At 40.6% G+C, this 27,818-nt stretch overlaps 1 protein-coding gene across 3 annotated transcripts in view; it reads right to left on the reverse strand.

Moving 5' to 3' along the window:
• The window catches only part of dnajb6b (DnaJ heat shock protein family (Hsp40) member B6b), a 146,790-nt gene that overhangs the window by 66,645 nt on the left and 52,327 nt on the right, over positions 1-27,818 (reverse strand). For 2 of the 3 annotated variants that reach the window (XM_048550496.2, XM_059639624.1), the window contains 5 exons: positions 22,998-23,057; positions 21,498-21,602; positions 11,323-11,436; positions 7,974-8,118; positions 7,182-7,252 (listed from right to left, as the gene is read on the reverse strand). In XM_048550496.2, coding sequence (XP_048406453.1) covers positions 7,182-7,252; positions 7,974-8,118; positions 11,323-11,436; positions 21,498-21,602; positions 22,998-23,057 — 495 coding nt within the window. Of the gene's footprint in view, positions 1-6,487; positions 7,253-7,973; positions 8,119-11,322; positions 11,437-21,497; positions 21,603-22,997; positions 23,058-27,818 lie in introns of those variants that run through there. The other variant, XM_048550513.2, reaches the window with a different exon arrangement.

Raw genomic sequence — 27,818 nt, forward strand, 5'->3', positions numbered from 1 at the left:
CAACCAAACAGCATTCACAATTCCCAGATGAGACTGGGGCAAGAATCTTTAAAATGCAGGTGCCTTGAGATGAATTCTCATCACTGTCAGGCCTTTCAACATCTTCTCCTGGTGCCCACCTGCTCTTCACTGCCAGCAAGTGTTGAATTGCATAACAAGATAGCATACTGCTTACCCAAAGGTGAGGTTTTGATCAGCATTCTGTGAAGTAACAGCCAGTGTACAGACTATTATTTTGGGATAATATGAATGTGAAGTCCTACCGAATCAATCATTCTCCATTTTGCTGAGCTGTGGACATCAGCAAAAATGACTAAACATCACATCTGGAAATATAGACAGATGCACAAATTATTTACCATCTTTGCTTTACAAGTTGCCATTTGTCTGATCCAAATGATTTATCATCTGTCCAGCTGAGATCTGTAACAGGAAGTCTCCACTGCTAATCCTCTAGCATCTACTCCTGCTCAAAACGTGAAACACTCCACCTTGTGCTATTCTGCCAGAAAATCTGGACATGGAGGTGTTACTATGCTGTTAGAGCGTGCACAGAGCCACGTGACTCTGCATTCTCACAATACAGGTTCTTCCCTTAAAGACTCAAGCTTTTGCTTTCATTCTGCCATTAGTAAGGGTTTCACAGGCAAGATCAGACTGGTAAATTGTCTTCTTCAGTGTGGGTAATGGGTGTTCCCACATCTGTTTCCCATGCCCTTCTAATTGGTAAACACTCACTCAGTTAAGGCACCATATGCTCAGAACCTTGACAAAGGCTCCTTCCTTCCTTCTATGCTGCACGAACTCTGGCTATGCATCAGTGGGAGATTTAATTTATCCAAACACACCAACATTAAACATATAAACAGGAATCTGAGAATATATGTGGATCACAGCAAGAGTCAATAACTCTCATATCATTCACAGGTTTTGACATCAATTGTGTAGCCCTTCTCTGTAAGGCATCCAATAGCAGAATACTCTTAAAATATACATACTAAAACAAAACAAGTGAAGTGATAAAACTGCTTTTAACTCCAATTCAGTGCTAATTTAGATCAGGAGTATGTGCCTAATCGCTAAGTACAGAGTTCAAGCCAGTCAATCCCATACAACAGGCCTTCTTCCTTAATTTTAGTAATCCATATCTATGCTGTAAACATCCTAGATATTTTAACAGGCTCGATTTTTCATCTGAATTGATGCTTTCCCACTGGAATATACAACAGGGTAAGGTTCATTTCATTTGTATCAAAAAGACATTTCTAATTTTTAGAATTAGCAATACTGCCAAGTGAATAAGTAAATTGTCAGGCCATAAAACTATCAAAATATTTCATACTAAATCTAATGCAAATAATGGCACATGACTCCAACTATTCAAGAATATCTAAGATTAGAATAACATTGATAAAACTTTACTTTCAATCCTCCAGCAAGTAATATGGGTGTTCTATATGTTATCACAAAGCCAAATAGTTTTTAAATGTGCTCTGCTTTTGGATGCTACACAGCTAGCATCTGCTTAAGGAACACTGACTGCACTGTTGGTTTTCATGACCTGTTCATTGAAATCTTCAGTTATAGTACAGTAGAAAGGATTCAAGTCCCAGCATTACTCACATCACACCTTCCATTTTGTGGGGCATCAGCAAAAGACCTTGCTGGAATCCAGTACATTTTCCTATCTACTGGTTTTGCAATCTGAAGATACCTTTCCAAGCTGGCAAATATGTACTCTTGACCCTGTCCAAAGCTGAAAAACCACACTGATTGCCTCACATTAGCTTGAGGTGCCTGCTGAGTATTAGCCCTCAAAACCCATAAAATGCTTTTCCAATAGCAGAAGTTGACTTGAAGGCCATGCAACTCAGTAGTTAATTTCTTTTCACCCCCGCCCGGTGTTGAAGATCAGAGTCACATGCACAACGTTTTGGAATTTGGCCTAAGTCCACAGAATTCTGAACAGCATCCATGTGATGGTACGTAACTGTCTGAGCTAATGCCTTCTGGACACCAATTTGAAAACTGTTAGACATGCATGCCTTACCTAAAATAAGCTTCAATAGATTTCAACTTTTTTGCTTTATCCACTTTAAAAAGCACCAAGTTTTGTCACTTTCTTCCTATTCCTATCATATGAGTGAAAAGTGAACAGTTGAAACATAAATGGTCAAGAACCACAGTATATCTTTTATCTTCAGACACCACATCCTACTGACATTTTTAGGTCAAACATGTTCTGCTGACGTACAAGCAAAACTGTCATGCACGCTTCACATTTCCAATAAAGACTTCCTCATGACCCCTCTTTAGACCCCTTATCAGCTTATTGGCACCCATCAGCCAAAGATTATAAGATAACAAAGTGTGAAGCTGAATGAACACAGCAGGCCAAGCAACATCTCAGCAGCACAAAAGCTGATGTTTGAGGCCTAGACCCTTCATCAGAGGGGGGGGGAGATGGGGACTAGGTTCTGAAATAAATAGGGAGAGAGGGGGGAGGCGGACCGAAGATGGATAGAGGAGAAGATAGGTGGAGAGGAGAGTATAGGTGGGGAGGGGCTAGGTCAGTCAGGGCAGGACGGACAGGTCAAGGGGGCAGGGTGAGGTTGGTAAGTGGGAAATGGAGGTGTGGCTTGAGGTGGGAAGAGGGGATAGGTGAGGAGGAGGAGGAACAGGTTAGGGAGGTGGGGACGAGCTGGGCTGGTTGAGGGGGGGGGGGGGGTGGGGGGGGGGGGGGTGGGGGGGGGGGGGGTGGGGGGGGGGGGGGGTGGGGGGGGGGGTGGGGGGGTGGGGGGGTGGGGGGGTGGTGGGGGGGGTGGGGGGGTGGGGGGTGGGGGAGGGGGGGAGGGGGGGAGGGGGGGAGGGGGGGGAGGGAGGGGGGGAGGGGGGGAGGGGGGGAGGGGGGGAGGGGGGGAGGGGGGGGAGGGGGGGAGGGGGGGAGGGGGGGGGAGGGGGGGAGGAGGGGGGGGGTGGGAGGGGGGGAGGAGGGGGGGGGTGGGAGGGGGGGAGGAGGGGGGGGGGGGGGGGGGGGGGGGGTGGGGGGGTTGGGGGGGTGGGGGGGTGGGGGGGTGGGGGGGGGGGTGGGGGGGTGGGGTGGGGGGGTGGGGGAGGGGGGGAGGGGGGGAGGGGGGGGAGGGAGGGGGGGAGGGGGGGGAGGGAGGGGGGGAGGGGGGGGAGGGAGGGGGGGAGGGGGGGGAGGGAGGGGGGGAGGGGGGGAGGGGGGGAGGGGGGGAGGGGGGGTGGAGAGATTTTGAATCTTGTGAAGTCCACATTGATACCATTGGGCTGCAGGGTTCCCAAGCGGAATATGAGTTGCTGTTCCTGCAACCTTCGGGTGGCATCATTGTGGCACTGCAGGAGGCCCATGATGGACGTGTCGTCTAAGGAATGGGAGGGGGAGTTAAAAAGGTTCGCGACTGGGAGGTGCAATTGTTGATTGCGAACCGAGTGGAGGTGTTCTGCAAAGTGGTCCCCAACCCTCTGCTTAGTTTCCCCAACATAGAGGAAGCCACGCCGGGTACAATGGATACAGTATATACATTGGCAGCTGTGCAGGTGAACCTCTGCTTAATATGGAAAGTCATCTTGGAGCCTGGGATGGGGGTGAGGGAGGTGGGATGGGGGTGAGGGAGGTGGTGTGGGGGCAAGTGTAGCACTTCCTGCAGTTGCAGGGGAAGGTGCCAGGTGTGGTGGGGTTGGGAGGGGAGTGTAGAGTGGACAAGGGAGTCATGGAGAGAGAAGCAGAAAAGGGTGGGGATGGAAAAAATGTCTTGGGCGGTGGGGTCAGATTGTAGATGGCGGAAATGTCGGAGGATGATGCGTTGTATCCGGAGGTTGGTGGGGTGTTATGTCAGGACTAAGGGGATTGTCTTAGGACAGTTATGGCGGGGGCGGGGTGAGGCAAGGAGACATGGTCAAGGGTGTAGGCCTGTGGGGACAAGAACAGGGACTAGCAGGAAGATAAGCAAATTGATTATACAGGGGCCTTAAAGCTGGGGGAATAGGAAACAGATAGATGGTAGGGGTCTAATCTGTACCCATAAAAAAAAGACAGGCCCAAAAGCTGTGTTGCAGGAGACAGGATTAAGGACATATCCTCAGCAATGGAAAGGAAGGTACATTTATCATGTCCATGTAGGCATTGATCATAGGCCATTTAACCCAAAATCAGTCATGGAATTTGGTGGAATCCATTTTAGTAGTACTAACAAAATATTTAGGCCATAACAAAGTCAACAATATTTTATGAAATAGAAATAATGTCTGACAAACTTTAGAGCTCTTTGTGGATGTAACAAGTACTGTGCAGACAAACCACTAGATGTAGTTAATATTGTAGCACCTGTTTGGAATGCCAGAAAAAGTTGGAGTTAATGATAATAGGAGGAAACATGTTCTACAAATTAGCCAGAGGATCAGGATAAATGGACCATTTTCAGGTTGACAAACTAATTATTGGAGTAATAAAATGACAAACAAAAAGGGAACAGGAATTGGCCCAGAGCCTTCAGTCTTTCACTAAGAGCATGGCAGATCCAAAATTTCTCACATCCACTCCTGTATTTTCTCTGTAACAACTGATTCAAATTATTAGAAAATCTTTCAGCCTTAAACATAAACAAGATCTTCACCCACACAGCTCTCCATGCACCAGGCTCCAAAGCCTTAACCTAAAAAATTCCTCTTCATCTCAATCTTATATTGGCACCGCTTTATTCCAAGACACTGCCCTCTGGTCCTAGATTCTCCCACAAAGGGAAATATTGTCAGCAATCACTATCAAGCCAAATTTGCTGATATGAAAGTAGGTGGGAAAGCAGGAGGATAGCATCTGCAAAAGGATACGTAACCAAGCAGGCAAAAATTTAGCAGTTTAATGGGGAAGAGATGGGTTTATCACATTCTGTAGGAAGACTAGGAAAGCAAATCTTGCTGTCCCAACTCCAATACTCAATTGTTATGGCCAACAAAGGCAAGCATGTCAAACACCTTCACCACCCTATACCTGCAACTTCACTTTCATGGAACAATTCACCTGCATCCCGCAGATCTTTGTTCAGCAACACTCCCCAGAGTCCTACTATTTACTGTATAAGCGCTGACAGGTGTTCAAAAATCAAATTCTAAAGGATTCCAGAAAAGAATCCATTTGTAGTTATTTTAATCAATATGCTCAGGCATGCCATGACATGTCTGAAGCTAATGCAATCTGAACCCAGATGTTCCAGCCCAGAGGTATGATCACTATCACTACCACTGCACAAGACCCTTTAAATAAAATTTGTACAACTGGAAAAGTTTAATTGAAATTATTGATCAATCCTCTAGAAGTGATAAAGAAAATACCTTGAAACCATTCAATGCAGGAATCATTTTTAAACAGTTAAGAAAATCATACCAAAGCTACAAAGACATGCCTAGGCTTACTTAGATTGGAACAGAATTTCCAACTAAGACTCAAATGTTGTACTTAGCTATTATAAAATTAACAGTACCATTAAAAAAAGTATGTTGTGGATAAGTTTCCAATGCAGAGTGTCACTTAGGAACACGAAAGACTATATCAAGCTATTTAAGGGAATTAGATCATTCCAGATTTCCAGTAGAAACCAATAAAGCACCAACCTTAAAAAGAAAGGAGAGACAGCAAAATTTTAATTATTAGTTCAATACATTGTAGAAGGAGAATTGCTGAATCACCACATTAACAAAGTTATTAGTAACATGCAACTTCAACCTTCTGAAGATACAGTCTTGCTGTACCAACCTGTTAATCTCAAGTCAATCAGGTTCATGGATGAAGGTAACAAAGTGTGGGGCTGGATGAACACAGCAAGCCAAGCAGCATCTTAGGAGCACAAAAGCTGACGTTTCGGGCCTAGACCCTTCTTGCAGCATGGCCAAAAGCGCAAGATTTTATGAACATGTGGTCATTTTCTATTGCTATATTTACACTGTTTGGAGGTACTGAATTTATTAGCCTAAGTTACAAAAACGTTGAGTGCTCTTAACAGAAATAAGACAAGCACACAAACCTGATGTCAATATTGACATCTATGCAATAGGATGTTAGAAGAATTAAGATTAATATTGGCCATATACAAATACCATGAAAATTAAGTACCTCAAATCTAAATCCTTGCTTTTAAAATTATGGAAATATTTCCCATGGACAGTCATTAAAATTAGGTTCACTGTTAACATTAAATTTAATAGGTTCATTTAAAAAGGAGTTATTGAAATGAAAATACTGGGTGCATTTTTCCATTCGAAGGAATTTCTGACCAAGGTGAAAATCTGAGTCTTTAGACAAACTACAGTCTAACTTTGAATTTGTGTAATTTAAGAAAGCAGGGGACATTCAGCATGGCAATCACGTTTTCCATCGCATTAAGGTGATAAGCAAACATTTAATGCTAGTAAGACTACGAATAAAGTGTGCACAATTGCAAATAAACTTCAAAACACAACAGACGCAGTATATTTTTCCATGCCCTTTTAATGGTTGTGCCACAAACATTTCTTTTCACGTTATTTGTTAACAAATAATGTTTCAATTCTGCCAGCATCAACATGTTACGTGGAGTGATCAGGTTATAACAGCATAAACACCAACAATTCCCAAAATATCATTTAAGTGGCATACATGCAAAACGAAACCACAAAAAGATGCAATTTCAAGCAAAGAAAATGCAAACTATATTATTAAATAGTCTTAATTATATTTACTAGCAAGTACAAAAGAGTTAGAAAAATTTTAACACTTCAAATCCTCCTGTAAGTTAAAGCTAATGTGCATTCATTTAGCTAGAAAAATTTGGATTAGAGTGGAATAATCTCTCTAGATTCAAAAAAGGTAACTAAATGCTCAATGAAAATGGTTACACAGGAAAGTGCATCAATAAATTCATAATACAAAAGACATCTCAAATCAATACCAGATGGTCCTACTCTGTGGTCCCGTCAAAGTAAACTCCAAGTATGGCATAAACATCATTAGATTACTGGTGCCATAACAAGCAGCAAAACTAAATTTGACTTAAACAATGTAATGCATAATGCAAAGTTCCTTCCAGGATTCTCAATTGTTTTCACCCATGAATGCTCATCCATTTTCATTTGTTAAATATGAAGGAATATTTATTTGTTATCCAATCGTAGTAGCTGCTCCTTACCATTTATTGTTAAAGATTTTAATTGACCATCTTCCTCTACTTCCACTCTTTCTTGGCCATTTTCTACAATCCTGAAAGTTAGAAAGATTATCTTTGTTTCAAATGCAATTTTGTGATTTAACCATTGATACATTAAGTAGTAACATTTTAAAGAAGAGTGAGCCACAATTTTCAATTTTTCAAAATAGATTTGTGTTAATATCCAACAAGAATTATTGTAAATACAGCAAACCTTTTAACTGGAATTTATGGGACTAGAAGTGTGCTAGTTGATCAAACATTCTGCATAATCAAGGAGGTCCACATAATCAGGTAGAAAGATATAAAGTACTAAAAATGTTATGCAGGGGGTATACATATCACTGCTATACTTTACAGTACACAACCACTAATAATACAACTGTCTTAAATAAAATTTAATGGCAGAGAGCCTTCTCAATCAGCCTCAACTGACGATTGAGTGTTAGATTGCAGTAGAGGGAGAAACTGATTGAAAATTATATCAACTGTCAATTACAAAATTATGTAGTAACTAGACTGAATTACATAGTAAACTTACAGTATTTGAGGTATGATTTTTCCCAGTTTATGTAGTGCACCAGTTTGTATGAAATTTGCTGTACCTGATAAAAGGCTACCAACTCAGATTTACTTTTGAGTTTAGTCATAAAAAGCAACAGCCTCAACAGGCTTCACAGGCTTCATTAGTCAAAAACTAAAGTTCAGTAAAACTAGCTAGCTAATTGGTAGGCAAGAGTCAATTGTGAAACTTAAAATAAATTTCTGAAATACCTCTTAGTGGTGATTTTCCTGCCATTTACAAACTTGGTAGATGTTGATACCGATCGGAAGTTGCCCATTCCACCACCACCACCAAATGAGGAGGATGAGAACGATGCTGTTCCAAGATTACCAAATGAACTGAATGAAGTAAAACCTAAAATAGAAGTACATGTTTAGCTATATAATGCTTATTAAAAACAATTACTTAATAGAAATTGCACTTCATGCAGGTTTTGGCCATGTACTTCTCTATCTACTCAGTTCACCCAATAGAAAATTCAATTAAAACCACATTGAAAATGCAATGCCATTGAACTTTTCTGGAAAGACATTCAGCCATTTTTGTAGGCAAACTATAAAATTTTTGAATAGATTGATAGCATCTCGGTCACTTGACTGCTGACCACACAATCCTTATTTGAGGAAAGATCCAGGATATTACTTCACCAGACAAGTACTATTGGATAGCAAGTGTCACTTGATTACTACTGAAGGGGCGTGGACTAGTAATTCATGCACAAGACCAAATCCAATCACCACTGGGACATCTGTCAATTAAATAAGTCTAGAATAAGCAAATAGGTTTAAGTACGGATGATAATTAAACTACCAGATAGTTGACTTCCTTACATGAAATGGTCTGCGTAGGATTCTGATTCAAACATGGATTCATGCCCTCTGGAGTGGCTAACCAAATGGCTCAACTTTTTCAAAATTTAACCAATTACTTGGTTTTGATCTAGGCTTTGCATGTGACAGTGGTATAAGTCAGATCAATCAGCTCTGAAAAATTAGAGTTTGCACTAAAATTAGGAGATGCCAAAAAGTGCACTTTTCAGCTAACCATCCCTCAGTATGTTCTATTCCAGTGGTAAGGGGGAGCAGCACTGGCAGTCTCAAAATTGACTTTGGAACCCATTTTCTCATGTCATCAGGTAAAAAATGGGAAACAAATCCGATTGCTGCTCTGAGCTGATGAGTTGCGCCGATGAGTCAATACTCCACAATGACCACCATGAATTGCAGCATTACAGATAAGAGTTACTAAGCTAAGTGGACAATTAAACATCCAGGAGGACACAGCTCCACGAACAACCCCATTTTCCTCAACGTTGGAGAATCTCGTATTCTTTTGCAAAAGGTAGGAGCTGCCACCCCCAGCTAGAAGTGCAGAGTGAACAATCCATGATGTTCACAACATTATACATGCCAGTTCTCAGGCAATTCAATCATCTCCAAGGATGAAATAGAAGGCTTAGCATGAATGCAAAGCCAATGACAGAATATTCAAGGTTGTGAAGACATGCGCACCAAGACTAGCTATGCCTCAAACCAAACTATTCCATAAAAACTTACAACTGCACGCAAGACCTCCAAGGAGGGCATTCAGACTGATGACCAGGCTCTGGAAAAACCTGCTCGCCATTAGCAAGACAAAAGGCAGGTGCATAATGAAGTACAATTGCTCCATCATGCAAATTCAGAACACTCAAGCTCAGCAACATAATGGAATATAGCTTGCTGATTTGGCACTCTGGCAATCACCAGTCCACACTAACTGCATGTACAAGCTGAAAAACGGCAACTTGCCAAGATACATCAGGGTCACCCAAATATCTGAAATCTATCACCATGGAGGAAGAGGGTAGAAAATACAAAAAGGATCAATCTCTAGGTTCTTCTCAAAATTAACCACCACCCCAACTCGAAATATCTTTCAATTCTTTCAAAGTTTAGGCACACCAAACTTTAAAAACATGGAAACTTCACAAGGACTGCAATATTCACAAAAGCAATTCACCACCTTCAACGGCATCAGTGGATGCACAATAAATACTGGCCTTGCTCAGTTATGATGCAAGAATTTAAACTGGCATCAATTCGATCAATTTTGCTATTCTCTCCACATCTACATTCTCAAGACCCCCACAACCAGCGTTTCAAATCAAACTGCCCCTACCATTCTACAGTTTAGTGAATAGAACAAACTATAACCTGTCCAACTTCCCTCAAAGTATCAATCCCTGTGGCACATTTGTTATATCCTGCTAAGTTGATACACCATTTATGCCTACACTGCTTCTAGCTAGCCAATCTTCTTTCCATACCAATATGGCACTCACTACATCATGGGCTTTTAATTTGCTACAATAACCCTTGATGGTGCATTTTTTCAAGTGCCTTCTAGAAATCCAAGCACAGTACATCTACCAGTTCCCCTTTGACATGACGCAATTCATCCTCAAAACCCCTAGAATAGCAAAAAAATGGTTTCACTTTTGAAAAAAATCAACTGCCCAATTGCCTGGATCTTATCCAACAGCTACAAAAGAATTTGTTTCAAAAGACAAAACTGCATCAAATCACAAGCAAATTGAGAACAAGACAGTTTGATTAGTTTCAAACTACACATCTCACGTCTTCAATTGCCAGGAATTTGAGCCGAGTATATCCTTAAACATTCAGGTTATGACTGCTTTCATCAAGACCAATGACTGAATGGAGTTATTTCGGATAAAAGGGAACAGCGACATTAGTTTTATTCACGAGGATGGTAAATCAAGCAAAAATATTATGGTGCAAACACGTGAACCCTGGTCATCTAAAGATGTAAAGATTACATGGCTAGATAATCAAACCATTAACATACTACACAAAACTGTAAATTAACATGCAATTTTAAGTTAATACTAACTCACATGTCAATTATTTTTGCATTAAAAATATCCTCTTGAACTGTTTGCACACACACTGTGCGACTGATGTGTTTTAATTTATAGATTTTGGTGGAAAGTAAAGGCATTTCTTCTAAAGACTAGAAGAATTGTAAATTATGCAGTATGTCCTAAATCTAAAAAGTTACTTACCACTATTGGTCTTCTAATCAAAATCTTCCACAGGTTAGTTTTTAAGACGGCACCAATGGAAACACCCATCCAAATCAATGGGCACACACAACAGTAAAATGAATAAGTATCCAATTATTTTTGATCAAGTAGATTTGGTTCACCAGGCAATTACCCTACAAATTCACGAAATTTCCAGCCCTGAACACAAAATATTGAGTACTATTAAATTTGGTAGATCAGTATAATTAAGTCATCATAGACTTTAAACATTAACTTTCTTCCAGAAATGTTGCCAGGCCAGAGTTTCTCCAGCATTGTTACTGGCCAACTGAGGAAGTTTTTATTTCATATTTCCAGCACCTGCAGTACTTCGCCTTAAAAATACAATTGGGCTTTCATGTCAGAAGTTGATAGTCTTATGCACCAGGGCAGTTTCATATACTTTATAACACAAGTTGTCAAAGCCAAAAGCAATTATTTTTCTAACACATTCAATAATGATTACCTACCAGAATCAAAAGCAGGAAATCCCCCAAAAGGTGCAAAAAAAGATCCTCCGCCACCCCTGCTTCTTTCACGTCTGCCACGGCGATTTCCAAAGAAATCTTCAAAGGGATCATCCACTGTCCCAAAAACAAGCAACGAGATTAGAGACAGTTATAGAGCAGAAAAGGAGGCCTATCTAGGCCAACCCACAAACACCAAAGTAAATTAATCCCATTTACACGCACTTGGTCTATTGCTGACCATGCCTTAGCAGCTTGAATGCTCATCAACATGCTTCTTACATATTGAACATATTGCCTTCACCACCATCTCAGATAGCAAATTCCACATTCTATTAACCTCTGGGTGAAATGTTTTCTTCAGATCCCCACTAAACCACTTACTGCTCACCTTAAACTAGTGCCCTCTCAACTTAGAGGTCTCTGCCATGAAAAAGATTCTCAGTCTATCCTGTGCCTCTTGATTTTGTATAATCCAGGCAGCCTCTCAGCCTTCTTGGCTGTGGAAAAAAGGAAATTCAGCTCATCCAATATCTCTTTGTAACACATTTTCCATTCCAGGTACCATCCTGGCAAATCTCCTCTACAAGTGAGGAGCAATCTCATCCTTTCAACATTGCGGCACAAGAACTGCCTACTGTATTCCATTTGGGGCCTAACGTACACCCTAGTCACAAGACGACTTCCTTATTCCTTTATTCCACATTCCAGCTAACAAAGGCAAGCATCCCATTGGCCGTCTCCAGCACTGTACCTGAGCCAACAGCTTCAAGGTTTTGCAGACTTGTTCACAAGTTCCCTTTGTTCCTCAGTACTTCAGGGGCCTACCATTTTAATGTGTATATCCCTCTTATTAGACCTCGAAATGCATCAGCCCACATTTAAAGATGAAATTCCATCTGTCATTGCTCTATCCAATTTACCAGCTGATCAGACTGTGACCACGCTCCATTATCAACACAATTTTCACGTCATCTGCAAACTTAATTATACAATCTACATTCACACAAAGTTGTTTATACACAACAGCTAGAGTGTACCAGCACTGATCCATGTGGTACACTGGTATGATTTCCAAAAGCAACTCTCCATCACCCCTTGCCTTAGATACCATCTTACTTTTATGATCAGCCTTCCATGTGGGACCTTGTCAAATGCCTTACTAATGCCCATGTAAACCACGCCAAATGCACTACCATCAATAGCAAAAGCAATCCTTTCAAAAACCTCAAATCAGACAGGATCTCCCTCCAACAAATTTTTTATTGTACTATGGGAAGGCTCAATTGTTTCAACATGTTCAGTCACTAGAGTGAAGCTCAGTTACATTTTAGGGCATGCTCTAGACCAGGCATGGGGAACCTTCCTACATTTGGAAGGCCACATTTTGTCCTAATAGGCCACATGCTAAGAATTTAACATATACAAAGTCATTTCTGTCAACATAATTACTCATTTTAATTAAAGCCCACTATTATGAGGACTTGAAACAAAATAAAAATTTAAAGACATTTGTTTGGCACAGATGACACGACAAATGAGAACAACTTAAACCATTTAATGACATTTTGGCATTGCTTATTGCAAGGTAGGAATCAGATATTTGGTTCCAACATCAACCATAGCTTTAGCTGGTCCTTCAGGTGAATGTCCATCGTTTGAGATCGCAATCGCATTTTTTGTGTTGTCACAAAAACATTGATTCATAACAGTAGGTTGTGCAAAAACAAGGCAGCATTCAACAAGCATGTTAACACAAACATGGGTATTGAAAGACATTTTTCCACATTACAATGGGTTCCCTCTAAGCATCAAATAGAAACTTCAGAATAATATCAACCGATAGCTCAATCAATTCCGGTTGCAAGTCTGATGCTTTGGCAACAATGAGGTGTGGTTGAAAAGCTAGATTCAGAGAAATTGTGTTTCTCAAAATCAGCAAATCTTTCACTATATTCTTCAATCATGAAGCCTAAAACATGTGTATTCTTTCACGCCGCCTTAATGATTGTTCCCTTAATGATTTGCTTGTATCCTGTTCATTAATTTTCTTTGCCAGTTCAGGAAAGAGTTCAGCTGAAACTTCTGATCAAGCGAGGACAGTTCAAGAAAGTCAGTTTTTTCAAAAATGCCTTGATTTTAGCCACATCTCTCATTTTGCTTTGATATTATATCGCACAAAAATGCAGCATTTCTGCAAAAATCCTCTTGACAATTCAAAAGGTTTGTTCAGCTCCTCAAAAGATAAGTTTTACAAATATAGTCCTTGTGGCAACCAGTGAGCTTTAGAATAATACAGCAGATCCATGCTGAAATGTTTCAGCTTGATGATTTCATGTTACGAATTTCAATATGCTGGGATGCATCTGTTCAATTGTACTTAACATTACCTATAACTTTATTTAATGGGTCACTTAAAACTACATATTGAGCACAGTGATTCTGTCGATGCAAAAGACAAAGAAAGGAAAACAAAGTATAGGGATCTGGCAACCCTTTGTATTAACAATAAATCGTTCATGTTTCCTCTAATGGAAGGTGTAGTCTGTGCATACATTTACTAAATCAAATTCAGTTTTGCTTCTAGCATTTTCCTTGGAACTCCGTGAAGATGTCAGTTACGTCTTCATCGTAAGCAAACACAGTAATTCCAAGGCAGTGAAAATCCACAGTTATAACAAAAATAAATACCTGTGCTGATTCAGTAACATCAGTGAATTCACCCAAGGCAGTCAAATAATAACTTCATACGATACACCAAAGTGAAGATGTTTGTTGTTATTCTGAGGGCTAATTCATGTTGCCAGTAACGGTCCTTCTTGAAAGAGGTAGTTGCTTGTATTTGTTAAGCTTATCTGAATCTAAACATCTTAGAATTTCAACAAGGCATTCTTTTGTGATTTCGACATCATTAAATGCCTTACCTCTTCTTCCAAGTATATGCTACTTCATAAGTTGCTTCAGTGATGTCAGTCCCTTGTCCTAATATTGTTTTAAGCATTTGCTGCTGCTCTGGATCTTTCATTATCTTTAAGTGCAGATTTTTGGGGTTCACCTTCTAGTTCAGCATATTTCTAGTACGTGAGTTGCTTAATGCTGATATGCATTGCATTTCTTCACTGTTGGAGTTATGTTGTCACAAAAACATTTTACATTTCACAGCAGCACTCCACTCAATATTCTGCTCACTTCCTTTAATGTTCTTTTCTTAGTTTTTGACATGACTGGGTTAAGAGTAAAAATTTAAATGGTACAGAGGTTTAAGGTGGATTTGGTATTTGCTGACAAATAGGCAAAAGACCGCAATTAGTACTCCAAAAGGCTGCAGGTTCCTTACCCTGCTCTAGACACATTAAGCTTAGGGCTAGCTTCCATTCCTTGCTGCCCATAAAATACTTAGCATGAGGAAACAAAATCAAATGGAGGATGTCAAACAAGTGCACTGATAGCAGAATCAATGCAAGGTACGTATGAGCAGACATGAAGGTAGATCTAAATATCACTTGCACTGACTCCACATTTGTATTATCATGGGAAAGGTTGCACATGTCAAAAAACTACATTTGCCATTATGCACCAGAGTGGCTTCCCAGCCATTGAAGTCTTCAGGTATAGAGTAATTAAAGCAGTGCACACAAAAAACATACACAACCCCTATAAAAAGAAACTAATATTTTACTTGTTAGTTGAGAAAATAATGCAAGCTAGGACAAACAAACACACGTGCTACAAATCTTCTACATGTGGGCTTGGTTTTACATCTTTCCATGACAGATTCTGACAATGCACAACTCCCTCAGCTTTGCACTGTTATCTTACGGGCACAAAATGCATGTTCAAATACAAGATTAGAGCCCGAATCCACAGCTTTCCAATTCAGACACTATTGCTACGGCTGAATCTAAACTGGGGCTTTATAATGAGGTAAATGGAGCCAAGGATTGAGCTGCAGAAGGATCCACGCAAGAGCTCAGAGAGATAATGTTGTGGCAAGTAGTTTGACAAGTGAGACGAGCAGTAGAACAAGTAGTTAAATCAAAATATGGATTAGACATCCAGCATGCATAACACGTTTGATATTTACTAATTAGATACTAATTTTAGTTCAGTAGCAGGGGCAGATGAGGTCACTCCAGTTAAAGAATCAAAATTCTATGAAGGAAACTCAACTTCAAATGGGATCCAAACTACACAATTAATTTCTTCTACATGAAATTTCTACAAATGCCCAAGGAGAATAGGCACATTTAGTATAAAAGTTTGAGTGTGATAGAAACCTGTGTTAATTTGGTCTAGAGGCGACAACCTGAATTTTAGCTTTCAACGATCCTGAAACAGACTGGACAGATATTCTGACTGATTAACAAAAGAATACACTAATCTACCAGTAGCAAACAGATGTTATTGGGGTGCAGCAAGGAGGCAATAGGAGGAAGACAGGACCAAAGAGGAAAGAGGAAGTAGTATTCAGTGATGAGACAGTGTAAGGAAGCCCAAGTTTTGTCAATTTCCCACGAACAAGTAGAAAACTTTTACAGTTGGACCAAATGGCTCATTTGTGCTACATATTGTGCAAGTAGACTTTTGATTCAAAACTGTTTGTTTCTATATTTTGGCGTAATAAATTGAAAGAAACATGTTAGAATGTTGCAGCTGCACCATTATTCAATCGTATCATGGCTGATCTGACTGTGACCTTAACTGCACATTCCCATCTACACCAAATAAACTTCAACTCTGTTAGTCATGAATCTCGTCATTAACGGTGAAGACCTACCCTCAGTTTTCAGATGAACTGAAGTCAATTACAAATCCAGTTAAAACTCTTGACATTCATGTTAAAGGCTTTCTTGCAATTGCGAAAATACTGTAAATTCATTGCAGCAAAATTCTGATAGTTGTCAGAACTGGATCTCAAGTGAAAGGATACAGTTGTAATAATAGGGGATTTTAATTTTCCAAACTTACCTGGGACGACCAAAAAGATTTGATGGTGAAGAATACCAAATGCATTCAAGAAAATTTTCTTTATCAATATGTAGATGCTCCTATGAGGAGCAGCAAGACAGGACTTTCATTTGGACAAGGCAAAGAATGAGATAAGTGAAAGTGGAGTAACACTTCCGGTCTAGTGATCATAACCTATTTGCAAAACGGTTACAGAAAGTATAAGCCTTCCAAAGTTAAACTTTTTCACTGGTGTAAGGCAAACTTTAAAAGAAATGAGACAAGAATTTTCAGAAAGACTGTTCACAGATAAAAGGACTCTGACAAGTGGGGAGGAATTCAACAGCGAGATAGGGAGTGTTCAGAGGCATTTTGTTCCTGTTAGAGAGAATGGTAAGGCTGGTAAGATTAAGGGACAACGAATAAAGAGGGGGGGGTTCTGGTCAAGAATAACACTCTTATTTTAGATATAGACAACTTGGTTCATTTGGATCTCAATATAAGAAGCGTAATGGCATTCCTAAAGAAAATCAGGAAAGCCAAGGAATTGCATTGGCAGATAAAGCTAAGGATAATCCAAAGAGATTCTACAAATACATTAGGAGCAAGAGTGCAACTACAGTGGGTAGGGCCTCTTAGAAGATCCGGGGTGTTGGGGGGTGGGTGGGGGGGGGTCTCCTTTGTGTTGAACCCCAGGAGATGGTAAAGATACTAAATGAATGTTTCTCAGTGTTCACTATGGAGAAAGAAATGGAGTCTGGGGAATGCAGAGAATCAACTTTTTTCAGAAACAATTCACATTATAAAAGAGGAAGTTAGGGAGGTCTTCAAGAATACAAAAAGGTGGAGAAATCTCCAGAATCTGATCTAATGTATAGCAGCAGAACGCTGTGGGAAGGGAGGAAATTATAAGACCCCTTTGCAGGGGTCTAATAAATTATCTAAATACAAAGGTGGCTAATGTTGTAGATTTGTTCAAGAAGGGTTGCAAGGAGAAATCATGGGACTATGGGCCTGAGAGTCTGACTTTATTTGTGGATAAAGTTTTAGGCAATTATAAAAAGTAGGATTTATGATCATTTAGAGAGGCAAAAATGGGTTAGGGATAGTCAACTTGGTTTTGTGCTATGAAAATAGCGTCTCTCAAATTTGATTGAGTTTTTTGAAGAGGAAATTACCAAGAAAATTGTCTACTGCTCTGCCGTCATCATTGTTTATTTGGATTGTAGTAAAGCCTTTGACAAGGTTCCAAATAGTAGACTACTGAGTAAAGCTAGGTCACTTTGGATTCAGGGTGAGCTGGCCAATTAAGTACATAATTGACTGAATGGCAGGAGACAGCATAATGCTAGAGGGTTACTTTTCAGACTGAAAGCCTGTGGCGTGCAGTGCTCCATGGGGATCAGTCTGGGTCCTCGTTTGCTTGTCATTTTATGTAATTGATTTGGATGAAAATACTGCTGGTTACTAGGTTTGCAGATGACACCAAAAGTGGTTAAAAACAGAAGTTACTGGAAAGGCTCAGCAGGCATGGCAGCATCTGAGAAGAGAAATCAAAGCTAACGTTTCAGGTCTGATGACCCACTCTCAGAGCCGATGGTAGCTAGGAAAATGCTGGTTTATATGCAGAGAATAGCAACAACGGAGGTGGGGGTGTGGGGTCAAATATAAAGTGAGGATTAAGCCCAAAAGGAGAGGGAGCGCAGTTAGACAAAGGGGTAGATAATGATCTGTCTGGGAGGGTGAGTAGGTGTTAACAGACTGTTAGTGGCTAACAGGTAGCATGCAACAGCAAGCTGTGATAACCGGGGTGACATGTGGGGTGGGGGGGCTAGGACATGGCAAAGTTTAGGCTCAAATTACTGAACTTGAAAGTCTATAGGGGCTGCAGAGTCCCCAAGCAGAAAGTAAGGTGTTGTCAGCACATGCCGAGAGCCTTTGTTGATACACTGCAGCAAGCCCGAGATAAATGCTGGCCAGGGAACAGGGTGGTGCGTTCAACTGACAAGCAACTGGAAACTATCTTTTTAACAGACAGAGCATAGATGATCTGTGAAGCAGTCACCAACACTACGGTTCATTTCCCCATTGTAGAGCGGATCACACTGTGATCAATTGCAGTAGACTAGATTATGCAAAGTGCAAGTAAAATGCTGCTGAGAGGGAGTGAATATAAACTGCTACAGCCAAATCTTTAAAAAAGCTAAAAACAAAGTAACTGGCAGAAGTGAGGCTGTCAACAAGAAAAATCTTGCTGAAATCATTTTGATCCTATCCAAACCAGATTCAACCAGCTTGTAATCGACATTGCTTGGCTAACGAAAAAGGCAACAGTAAAGTCACTATATCCTACTGGATCATAGATTGCCCTCATTAAACTGTGACTAGCCTCTGTCTAATGTAAAAGGTCCAACAATACTGCAGGCTGCAGGAGGGTCCTTCATTGTAACCCCAGCCAGTTCCATGCTGTTCGTGTCACTATATATTGCAACCAGCTGTCCAGCCAACTGAGCTAATCCGCAGCTTATGGTTCAAAAGCACCATTTTCAGGTTTAGCTTTATTTTCTCACATCTGGCCATGTTTGATTCAACTGGGCATTAGCATCTGAAGAATAAAGCTTCATACTTATTGCAGAACATGCTCTTTCATCTGGGAGATATGATCTGTACACTTGGCACGGCATGATGAATCTGCAACAAAACTCAAGATCAAAACATAACTTTCAGGTTTTAGTAGCTACCAACAGACCTTGTGAGGGGAAATTCTGGGAAGGGTTTACATTCCTGCAAATGAGAATTTCAAATCCAAAATAATTTATCCTATTGCAGAGATTAGCTAGTCGCCATGTGGTGCTCCATCTGAGACAGGAACAACCAATTACTAAACGAAAAGCAATTCCCTTAACTATCCTCTATGCCGAAAAGACTGATTGAAAGACAAATCACTTCTGCATTACTTTCAACAAACAAATGACAGCTTTCACAGCAAAATCTAAATCATAAGAGGTTCAACTCAATTTTACTAAATAATTATTAGAGTTTGGGAAGTCATTGTAACATGTTAGCTTATGGCACAAAAGGATAATTCATGTCAGTTGACAATGCAGAGTTTGCAGATGAAGCTGAAACTCCCAAATCTGTGTACAGGGACACAGTTCTGCTTTAAGAACAAATGGGAAGGTGGAACTTCCACCGTAGTTTGCAAAATTTAAGAAATTAAAGATGTACAGTTTCTTGAAACAAAAATGTAGCTAGCCAACTAGGGAAGGGGCCATATTAGACACTGTATTGAGGAATGAGCCTTGCCAGACAAAGCTTCAGTGGGATAGCATTTTCAGAATGGAGGTCATAATTTTTCTGGGTCAGCATACCATGAGGGACCTTGTCAAATGTTTCAGTCAAATCTACCTCGATATTATGTCCACTTCCATACCCTTAATCATCTGCAACACTTCCTCAAAAACACTATTAAATTTAAGACAAGGCCTATTCCCACAAAGCTGTGCTCACTGTCCCCAATGAGTCCAATATTTTCCAAATGCAAGTAAACTAAGAATCTTCTCTAATAATTTCCCTACGACTGATAACGCTCACCAGCTTCAAATTTCCTAGATTATCCCCATCACCCTTCAAAGGAACAACATTGGTTATTCTGTTTCAACAACCCTCAAACTCTTTGTATTTGCTTACATTTTGCAGATGTCTTTAAAATTCCAGCTGTCCCCATTCTAAAAGTACAGCTGTGCCTCCGTAAACAGATTTGGGGGTTTCAACTTCCAGTGACCACAAGTTACAAGGAATGTATGCTTTCTTCTTGCATTTGACCTCTTAAAATGCATCAGCTCACTTGTCTGGATTAAATCTGCCCGTTCTCTGTCCAACTTTTCAATTGCTCTATATCCTATGATATCCTTTGTGAACCTTCCCCACTATTCACAACTCTCACAATTTGAACATCACACTTCCACAACATTTTTTTTTGAAAAATGACTGAGCTGACAGTCACCAACACAGTAGCTCAGTGGTTAGCACTACTGCCTCACAGCACCAGGGATCTGGGTTCGATCCCACCCTCAGGCAACCATGTTCGAAGTTTGCAAATTCTCCCCGTGTCTGCGTGGGTTTCCTCTGGGGGCTCTGGTTTCCTGCCACTGACTAAAGATGTGCAGACTAGGTGGAATGGCCATGCTAAATTGCCCAAAGTGTACAGGGATGTGGAGATTAGGCAGATTATAGGGGAATGGATCTGTGTGGAGCGTTCAAAGGGTCAGTGTGGACTTGTTGGGCCAAAGGGCCTTTTTCCACACTAAGGTTTCTATGACGATCTATAATTAACAGGAAATAAAGTAGTTTTGAATGACTGTCTTTGACAAACTGCAATCTATCTGAACCTCAACAGAGCTTCCTGGAGGCTCCATTCAAACCCAAATACATAAAGCTACTGAATAATATTTTTGCTCCTTCTACTGCTCCTACTTAAGAATGAAGGCATTCCTTTCTTATAAGGGAGCAATTAAAACAGGCAAGTAACACTATTCACCAAAATGCAGTATAAGTAAGGACTGAACATGTTCATGGCACGTTCTATACTCTCAATCAGAATTCATGGTGCGGCTGAAGTCTAACAAAATGTTCAGCACACAAAGAATGCAACTTATGATTTGACAAACAGCTTGAGCTTAATACTGCAGCACAAAGCATGCCAACAAGAGACATTTTCAGTGAGTACAATGTTTTATGACTAGTGAAATACAAACGCAAAATTTAAACAATTTGAATCCTGAGGGTTACACAGCCATACAACATGCACTTGACAAAAATCAATTTTCTGCAAGTGCTGTGATGAAAAATGACAAATCAACTTCTGGCAATTTTCTTTTTACTTCTGGCTAAGCAAGAATAAAATGGTGAGGATTTAAAGCAAAACAGTGAGTGTATATTACAGTTTAACACTTTGCTGTGCAGGAATTTCCCAGAAGAAACTAATTTCACCAGATAAAAAAGGTAGGTACAGAAACTAAGGGACACTACTGTAATGGGCCAATAACAAAGCTGGACAATTAATCTAGAGAATGAACGCTCAAATTGCACCGTGACACCCAGTTTTCACATTTTCTGAGAAACTAGGAATGGGAAACCTGTACCGTTCTATTCATACTCTCCATTCTCAAGAGGATTCATAAAAAGGAAACGATGACCACGTTTTAAAAAATATTCAATAAATTACTTACTGAAGAAGTCAGCAAAAGGATCCCTTCCTCCAAAGAACTCCCTGAAAACATCTTCAGGATTACGGAACGTGAAGCCGAAGTCAAAGCCTTCTCCAAACTGACCACCTAATAGGAGATGACACAAAAGTCGCGATAAATTATATAAACCTTTAAACACCAACTATTCCAGAGCTTGGATCTCAATTTCAAACATCTTTCAAATGGGTTTTCATCAGGCTTTTGATGCTTAAGAAATTCAGTGAATATCAAAATCATACTAAATGAATTTCCATTCAAAGATGATCCAAAAGAGTTGGCAATTAAGATTCAATACACTATACCATGTGTCGAGAAACCTGGACTCAAGCTCAATGAATTGTCAGTATTGGACAGTTTAGGTCATTACATAATTGGAGCAGGAACAGAACTGCAATTGAATTTTGCTTGATTTAATCCTAGGGGTGTAGGACACATTGAACTGTGAACAGATGTGCAGAAAATGGTATAAAAGAATTTACGTTTAACACCAGTTGAGAAGTCAGAATTGGAAACATCTTTATACAGGTTGCTTGTATTATTAGTTGAAGCACCAGTCTCAATTCTGACTATTGCTTGAAAAGAAGTGCTTCAACCCAAATGCAGTCAATATTGCCAAATAATCTGCAAGTACTAACACATCACAGAATGCTGGGCAATCAAAAACGCATTCACCTTGATGTATTCCAAAAAGAATAACCTTAAAACAATTTGGCTTTTAAACATCATGTACAACATAGTGAATGATAACAGCTGAAAACTTCATGCCGATTAAATCTTACAATGAACCACGGAGAGAATTTTAAAATACGCTGGACAATTTGTTTTGTGGGTTTAGAAAAAAGTCAACTGTATGAAGAAAATGAAAAAAGGAAACAATATTACAAAGTAATGGCAACTGAAAATCACTCAGGTACCAGTTAGACCGTGGTTATGTAGATATCGGAAATAACTTAAAATAACACTTTACTTGAGATATCATGGACTCTTTGGAAGTCAAGCAGCAGGAAGGCTGACGTTTCAGGCCTGGAGTCTTCTTCAGAAAATGCTGATTTTTCTGAAGGGTCTAGGAGCGAAACATCAGCCTTCCTGCTCCTCTGATGCTTCTTGGCCTGTGTTCACCTAGTTCTACACTTTGTTATTCTCAGATTCTCCAGCATTTGCAGCTCCTTGCTTCTTTAATTATTCTAAAGGAGCCTGGTTGACTTATTTCTGACACTGAATTATACAGTGAGATACGAAACAGGCAAAAGTCACCTTCCTTTCCAAGTTCAAATTGTGTGACAAGTGCAGAGGTTCACTCCTCAAACAGATCGTAACACTACATTGAACAACCAAACTGACATTTTTTCAGAAAAAAGTTTCAAAATAACTACAGCACTCTAAATCACAAGTATCTTAACAGCAAGGTTCAATCAAATGACAAAATAATGCAAAATAGGAGTAACGTGATCACATTTTGAACCTTGAAATCAGGTAGCTTACCTCCACCAACATTATTCAAGCCTTCTTTACCATATCGGTCATAGATATTACGTTTTGAGGCTGTATTAAAAAAGGTCATTTAGAAAACAATTAGCATCAGGGCTGTAAAACACTGCTAAGTCATCTTTAGTAGCAACTTATAATTGCTTTAGAAACAGTTCTTCATATCAAAACACTTAACACATGAAAAAGCTGATGTGGCAAGCCAATATTGCTCTAAACTCATTTCTAAATAGCTCAAATGGAACAAGTCAGCTTCACTGGGTAAATATATCCTTTACTGAAAGCTGATCTACATATTCATGTGGTTCAGGAACAGTTTATTTTAAAAAGAACAAACACAGAACATTAAGCTTGGCTCAACAGCAGCAAAGGCTGCATGTAGTTGACACAGCAAAGCAATTCCACAACTTATTGATCAGGTGAAAGCTCTGTAATTCTGCCATATCCAGTCATGAGCAACACTGGACAATTAAACAAGGGGATGTTCCGCAAATAGAGATAGTAAGAACTGCTAATGCTGGAGTCAGAAATAAGAGCGTAGAGCTGGAGGAACACAGCAGGCCAGGCAGAATCGGACGAACAGGAAAGCTGACATTTCGGGGATCGACCCTCCTTCTACAAATATTTCCATTTACAACGGTGAGTAATGTCTAGGGCAAGAAAAGGCTGTGGTATAAACAATCATCCTCAGGTAGGCAATTAGAGGATTTGTCTTAGCCTCCTTAGGTCCCTTGCATCCCAAGTGTCAAACGCAACCCCTTTCTATTCATTCCATGTGACATTAAGAGATGGCACTAGATGTGTCAAGGATCCATGGCCCTGATAACATCACAGCAGTAATGATGAAGTAGACAGTTCCAAAACTAGCATACTCCTGGCTTAGCTGTTCCAGTGCAGCTACACCACTAACACCCAATAACGTGGAAAATACCAGTTTACAAGTCTACTCTGCAGAGAATAACTGTTGGAGAAGCACTTACCAATGCTCAGACTTCCTACTTACAGTTTTTGTTCAAACATACAGACAAAGGACCCAAACTCTAGGTAAAAGTGGATACCTTGACATTTGACAAAATGGGGCATTAAAGAGCCTTAAAACTGAAGTCAACGAGCAGGGTAAGATTCCTGCACTTTTGGACTTGCATCCAAGGAAAATGGTTGTGGTTGAAGGCAAACTAGATCCCAGGAAATCAGGAGTTCATGAGTTACAGCACAAGATCCAACCATCAACTGTTTCATTAATTCATCCTTCATCATAAGACCAGGCGTGTGAATACTTGCAGATAACTTAGTACTTGATACAATTCATGACACCTCCAAAACTGAAGCTATCCATTCTAATATACAACATGACATGAGAAACAGACTTGGTCAGCTAAATGACGAGTTAACCGTTACATTCTTTATGATAATCTCTACCAGAGTCCTGCTGTCAACTAAATCAGGAGTCAGAATGTTGTTTTTCCTTTGTGTTAGTTTTTTTTGTGAATTATCTGATGTGTACAACTACTCTTTGGCAAAATGTATTCTCTCAGCAACGCACAAGTAACATCCATATCACAAGTTTCAAACAACTATTGCCAATAAAAGAATCCAACTATCTCCAGTGACCATAACTGCCTCACATTCTACATAGTTATGGAGAAGGAGAGGATTAGGCAGAATGGGAGGATATTTAATTGGGGAAGAGGAAACTATGATGCGATTAGACATGAGTTAGGAAGCATGGACTGGGAGCAGTTGTTCCATGGTAAGGGAACTATCGACATGTGGAGACGGTTTAAGGAACAGTTGTTGGGAGTGATGAGTAAATATGTCCCTCTGAGACAGGCAAGAAGGGGTAAGATTAGGGAACCTTGGATGAGGTTCCAAGGTTCATGAGAGCGGTGGAGCTTCTAGTGAAAAGGAAGAAGGTAGCTTACATAAGGTGGAGGAAGCTAGGGTCAAGTTCAGCTAGAGAGGATTACATGCAGGCAAGGAAGGAGCTCAAAAATGGTCTGAGGAGAGCCAGGAGGGGGCACGAGAAAGGCTTGGCAGAAGGAATCCGGGAAAACACAAAGGCATTTTACACTTATGTGAGGAATAAGAGAATGGTCAAAGAAAGAGTAGGGCCGATTAGGGATAGCATAGGGAACTTGTGTGTGGAGCCTGAGGAGGTAGGGGAAGCCCTAAATGAGTTTTTTTGCTTCTGTCTTTACGAAAGAAACCAACTTTGTAGTGAATGAAACCTTTGAAGAGCAGGTGTGCATGCTGGAATGGATAGAGATAGACGAAGCTGATGTGCTGAAAATTTTGTCAAACATTAAGATTGACAAGTCGCCAGGCCCAGACCAGATTTGTCCTCGGCTGCTTTGGGAAGCGAGAAATGCAATTGCTTCGCCACTTGCGAAGATCTTTGCATCCTCGCTCTCCACTGGAGTCGTACCTGAGGACTGGAGAGAGGCAAATGTAATTCCTCTCTTCAAGAAAGGAAATAGGGAAATCCCCGGCAATTATAGACCAGTAAGTCTCACGTCTGTCGTCTGCAAGGTGTCAGAAAGGATTCTGAGGGATAAGATTTATGACCATCTGGAAGAGCATGGCTTGATCAAATACAGTCAACACGGCTTTGAGAGGGGTAGGTCATGCCTTACAAACCTTAGAGTTTTTTGAGGATGTGACTAGAAAGGTTGATGAGGGTCGAGCTGTGGATGTGGTGTATATGGACTTCAGTAAGGCATTTGATAAGGTTCCCCATGGTAGGCTCATTCAGAAGGTCAGGAGGAATGGGATACAGGGGAACTTAGCTGCTTGGATACAGAATTGGCTGGCCAACAGAAGACAGCGAGTGGTAGTAGAAGGAAAATATTCTGCCTGGAAGTCAGTGGTGAGTGGAGTTCCACAGGGCTCTGTCCTTGGGCCTCTACTGTTTGTAATTTTTATTAATGACTTGGACGAGGGAATTGAAGGATGGGTCAGCAAGTTTGCAGACGACACAAAGGTCGGAGGTGTCGTTGACAGTGTAGAGGGCTGTTGTAGGCTGCAGCGGGACATTGACAGGATGCAGAGATGGGCTGAGAGGTGGCAGATGGAGTTCAACCTGGATAAATGCGAGGTGATGCATTTTGGAAGGTCGAATTTGAAAGCTGAGTACAGGATTAAGGATAGGATTCTTGGCAGCGTGGAGGAACAGAGGGATCTTGGTGTGCAGATACATAGATCCCTTAAAATGGCCACCCAAGTGGACAGGGTTGTTAAGAAAGCATATGGTGTTTTGGCTTTCATTAACAGGGGGATTGAGTTTAAGAGTCGTGAGATCTTGTTGCAGCTCTATAAAACTTTGGTTAGACCGCACTTGGAATACTGCGTCCAGTTCTGGGCGCCCTATTATAGGAAAGATGTGGATGCTTTGGAGAGGGTTCAGAGGTGGTTTACCAGGATGCTGCCTGGACTGGAGGGCTTATCTTATGAAGAGAGGTTGACTGAGCTCGGTCTCTTTTCATTGGAGAAAAGGAGGAGGAGAGGGGACCTAATTGAGGTATACAAGATAATGAGAGGCATAGATAGAGTTGATAGCCAGAGACTATTTTCCAGGGCAGAAATGGCTAGCACGAGGGGTCATAGTTTTAAGCTGGTTGGTGGAAAGTATAGAGGGGATGTCAGAGGCAGGTTCTTTACGCAGAGAGTTGTGAGAGCATGGAATGCGTTGCCAGCAGCAGTTGTGGAAGCAAGGTCATTGGGGTCATTTAAGAGACTGCTGGACATGTATATGGTCACAGAAATTTGAGGGTGCATACATGAGGATCAATGGTCGGCACAACATTGTGGGCTGAAGGGCCTGTTCTGTGTTCTATGTTCTATGTTCTATGTTCTATGTTCTATGTTCTATGTTCTATGTTCTATGTTCTATGTTCTATGTTCTATGTTCTATGTTCTATGTTCTATGTTCTATGACAATGGAGGTGGTGGGTGGGTGTACTAGTAGCTTTACTGGACTAGAATCATGAGTTCCAGTTTAATAGTCTGGGGAAGGGTTTAAATTCCACCTGCCGGATGGTGACATTTGAAATAAAAAAGCTAGCCTGATGGTAACCAGGTAACCACTACCAGATGGCATAAAAACACTAGTTCTCCAATGTCATTTAGGGAAGGAAACCAGATCCTTACCTAATTTGGTTATGTTACTCCTGACATCTACGAGGGCAACTCAAGCACACTGTAAATGCTGGCTGACCTAGCAATGCCTACATTTAAACTGCTTTTCACTCAGCTACATTGCACATATGCCATTATCATCTATGCGTATATTAAGATACAGAAATATGTAAATTACATATTCAGAGTAGCATGGTGGCAGTGACTAGAGGCTGCCTCAGTGCCAAGGCCTGGGTTCAATTCCAGCCTCAGGTGACTGCATGGAGTTGTCATGTTTTAAGTAGGTGCTCCAGTTTCCTTTCACAGTCCAGGGATATACAGATTAGGCAGACTGGCCATTCTACATGTCTCTAGTATTAGAGAGAGAATGTGCAGGATAGATGGACTAGCCATAGTAAATGCACAGTCACAGGGTTAGGAGGGGTGCCAGGTAGGCCAATGTACTCACAGTACAAACCTTGTCCAGCCCCCTCATGATTTACATTTTAAAAAAGTCATTCATTCTTCCAGACCCATTGTACAGGCCCAACCTCCATAATCTTTCCTCAGAATAATCCTCTTGTGGCAATGAGGTGAAACTTCTGAGGAGCTTTAATGTAATTACCTTTTCTAAAATAAACTCCAAAAGGAATCTCACTTTTAAAAAATAGTCCTATACAACTGCAGCAAGACTTCCAAATGTTT

This window comes from Stegostoma tigrinum, chromosome 2 (assembly GCF_030684315.1).
Source record: "Stegostoma tigrinum isolate sSteTig4 chromosome 2, sSteTig4.hap1, whole genome shotgun sequence".
NCBI lineage: Eukaryota > Metazoa > Chordata > Chondrichthyes > Orectolobiformes > Stegostomatidae > Stegostoma > Stegostoma tigrinum.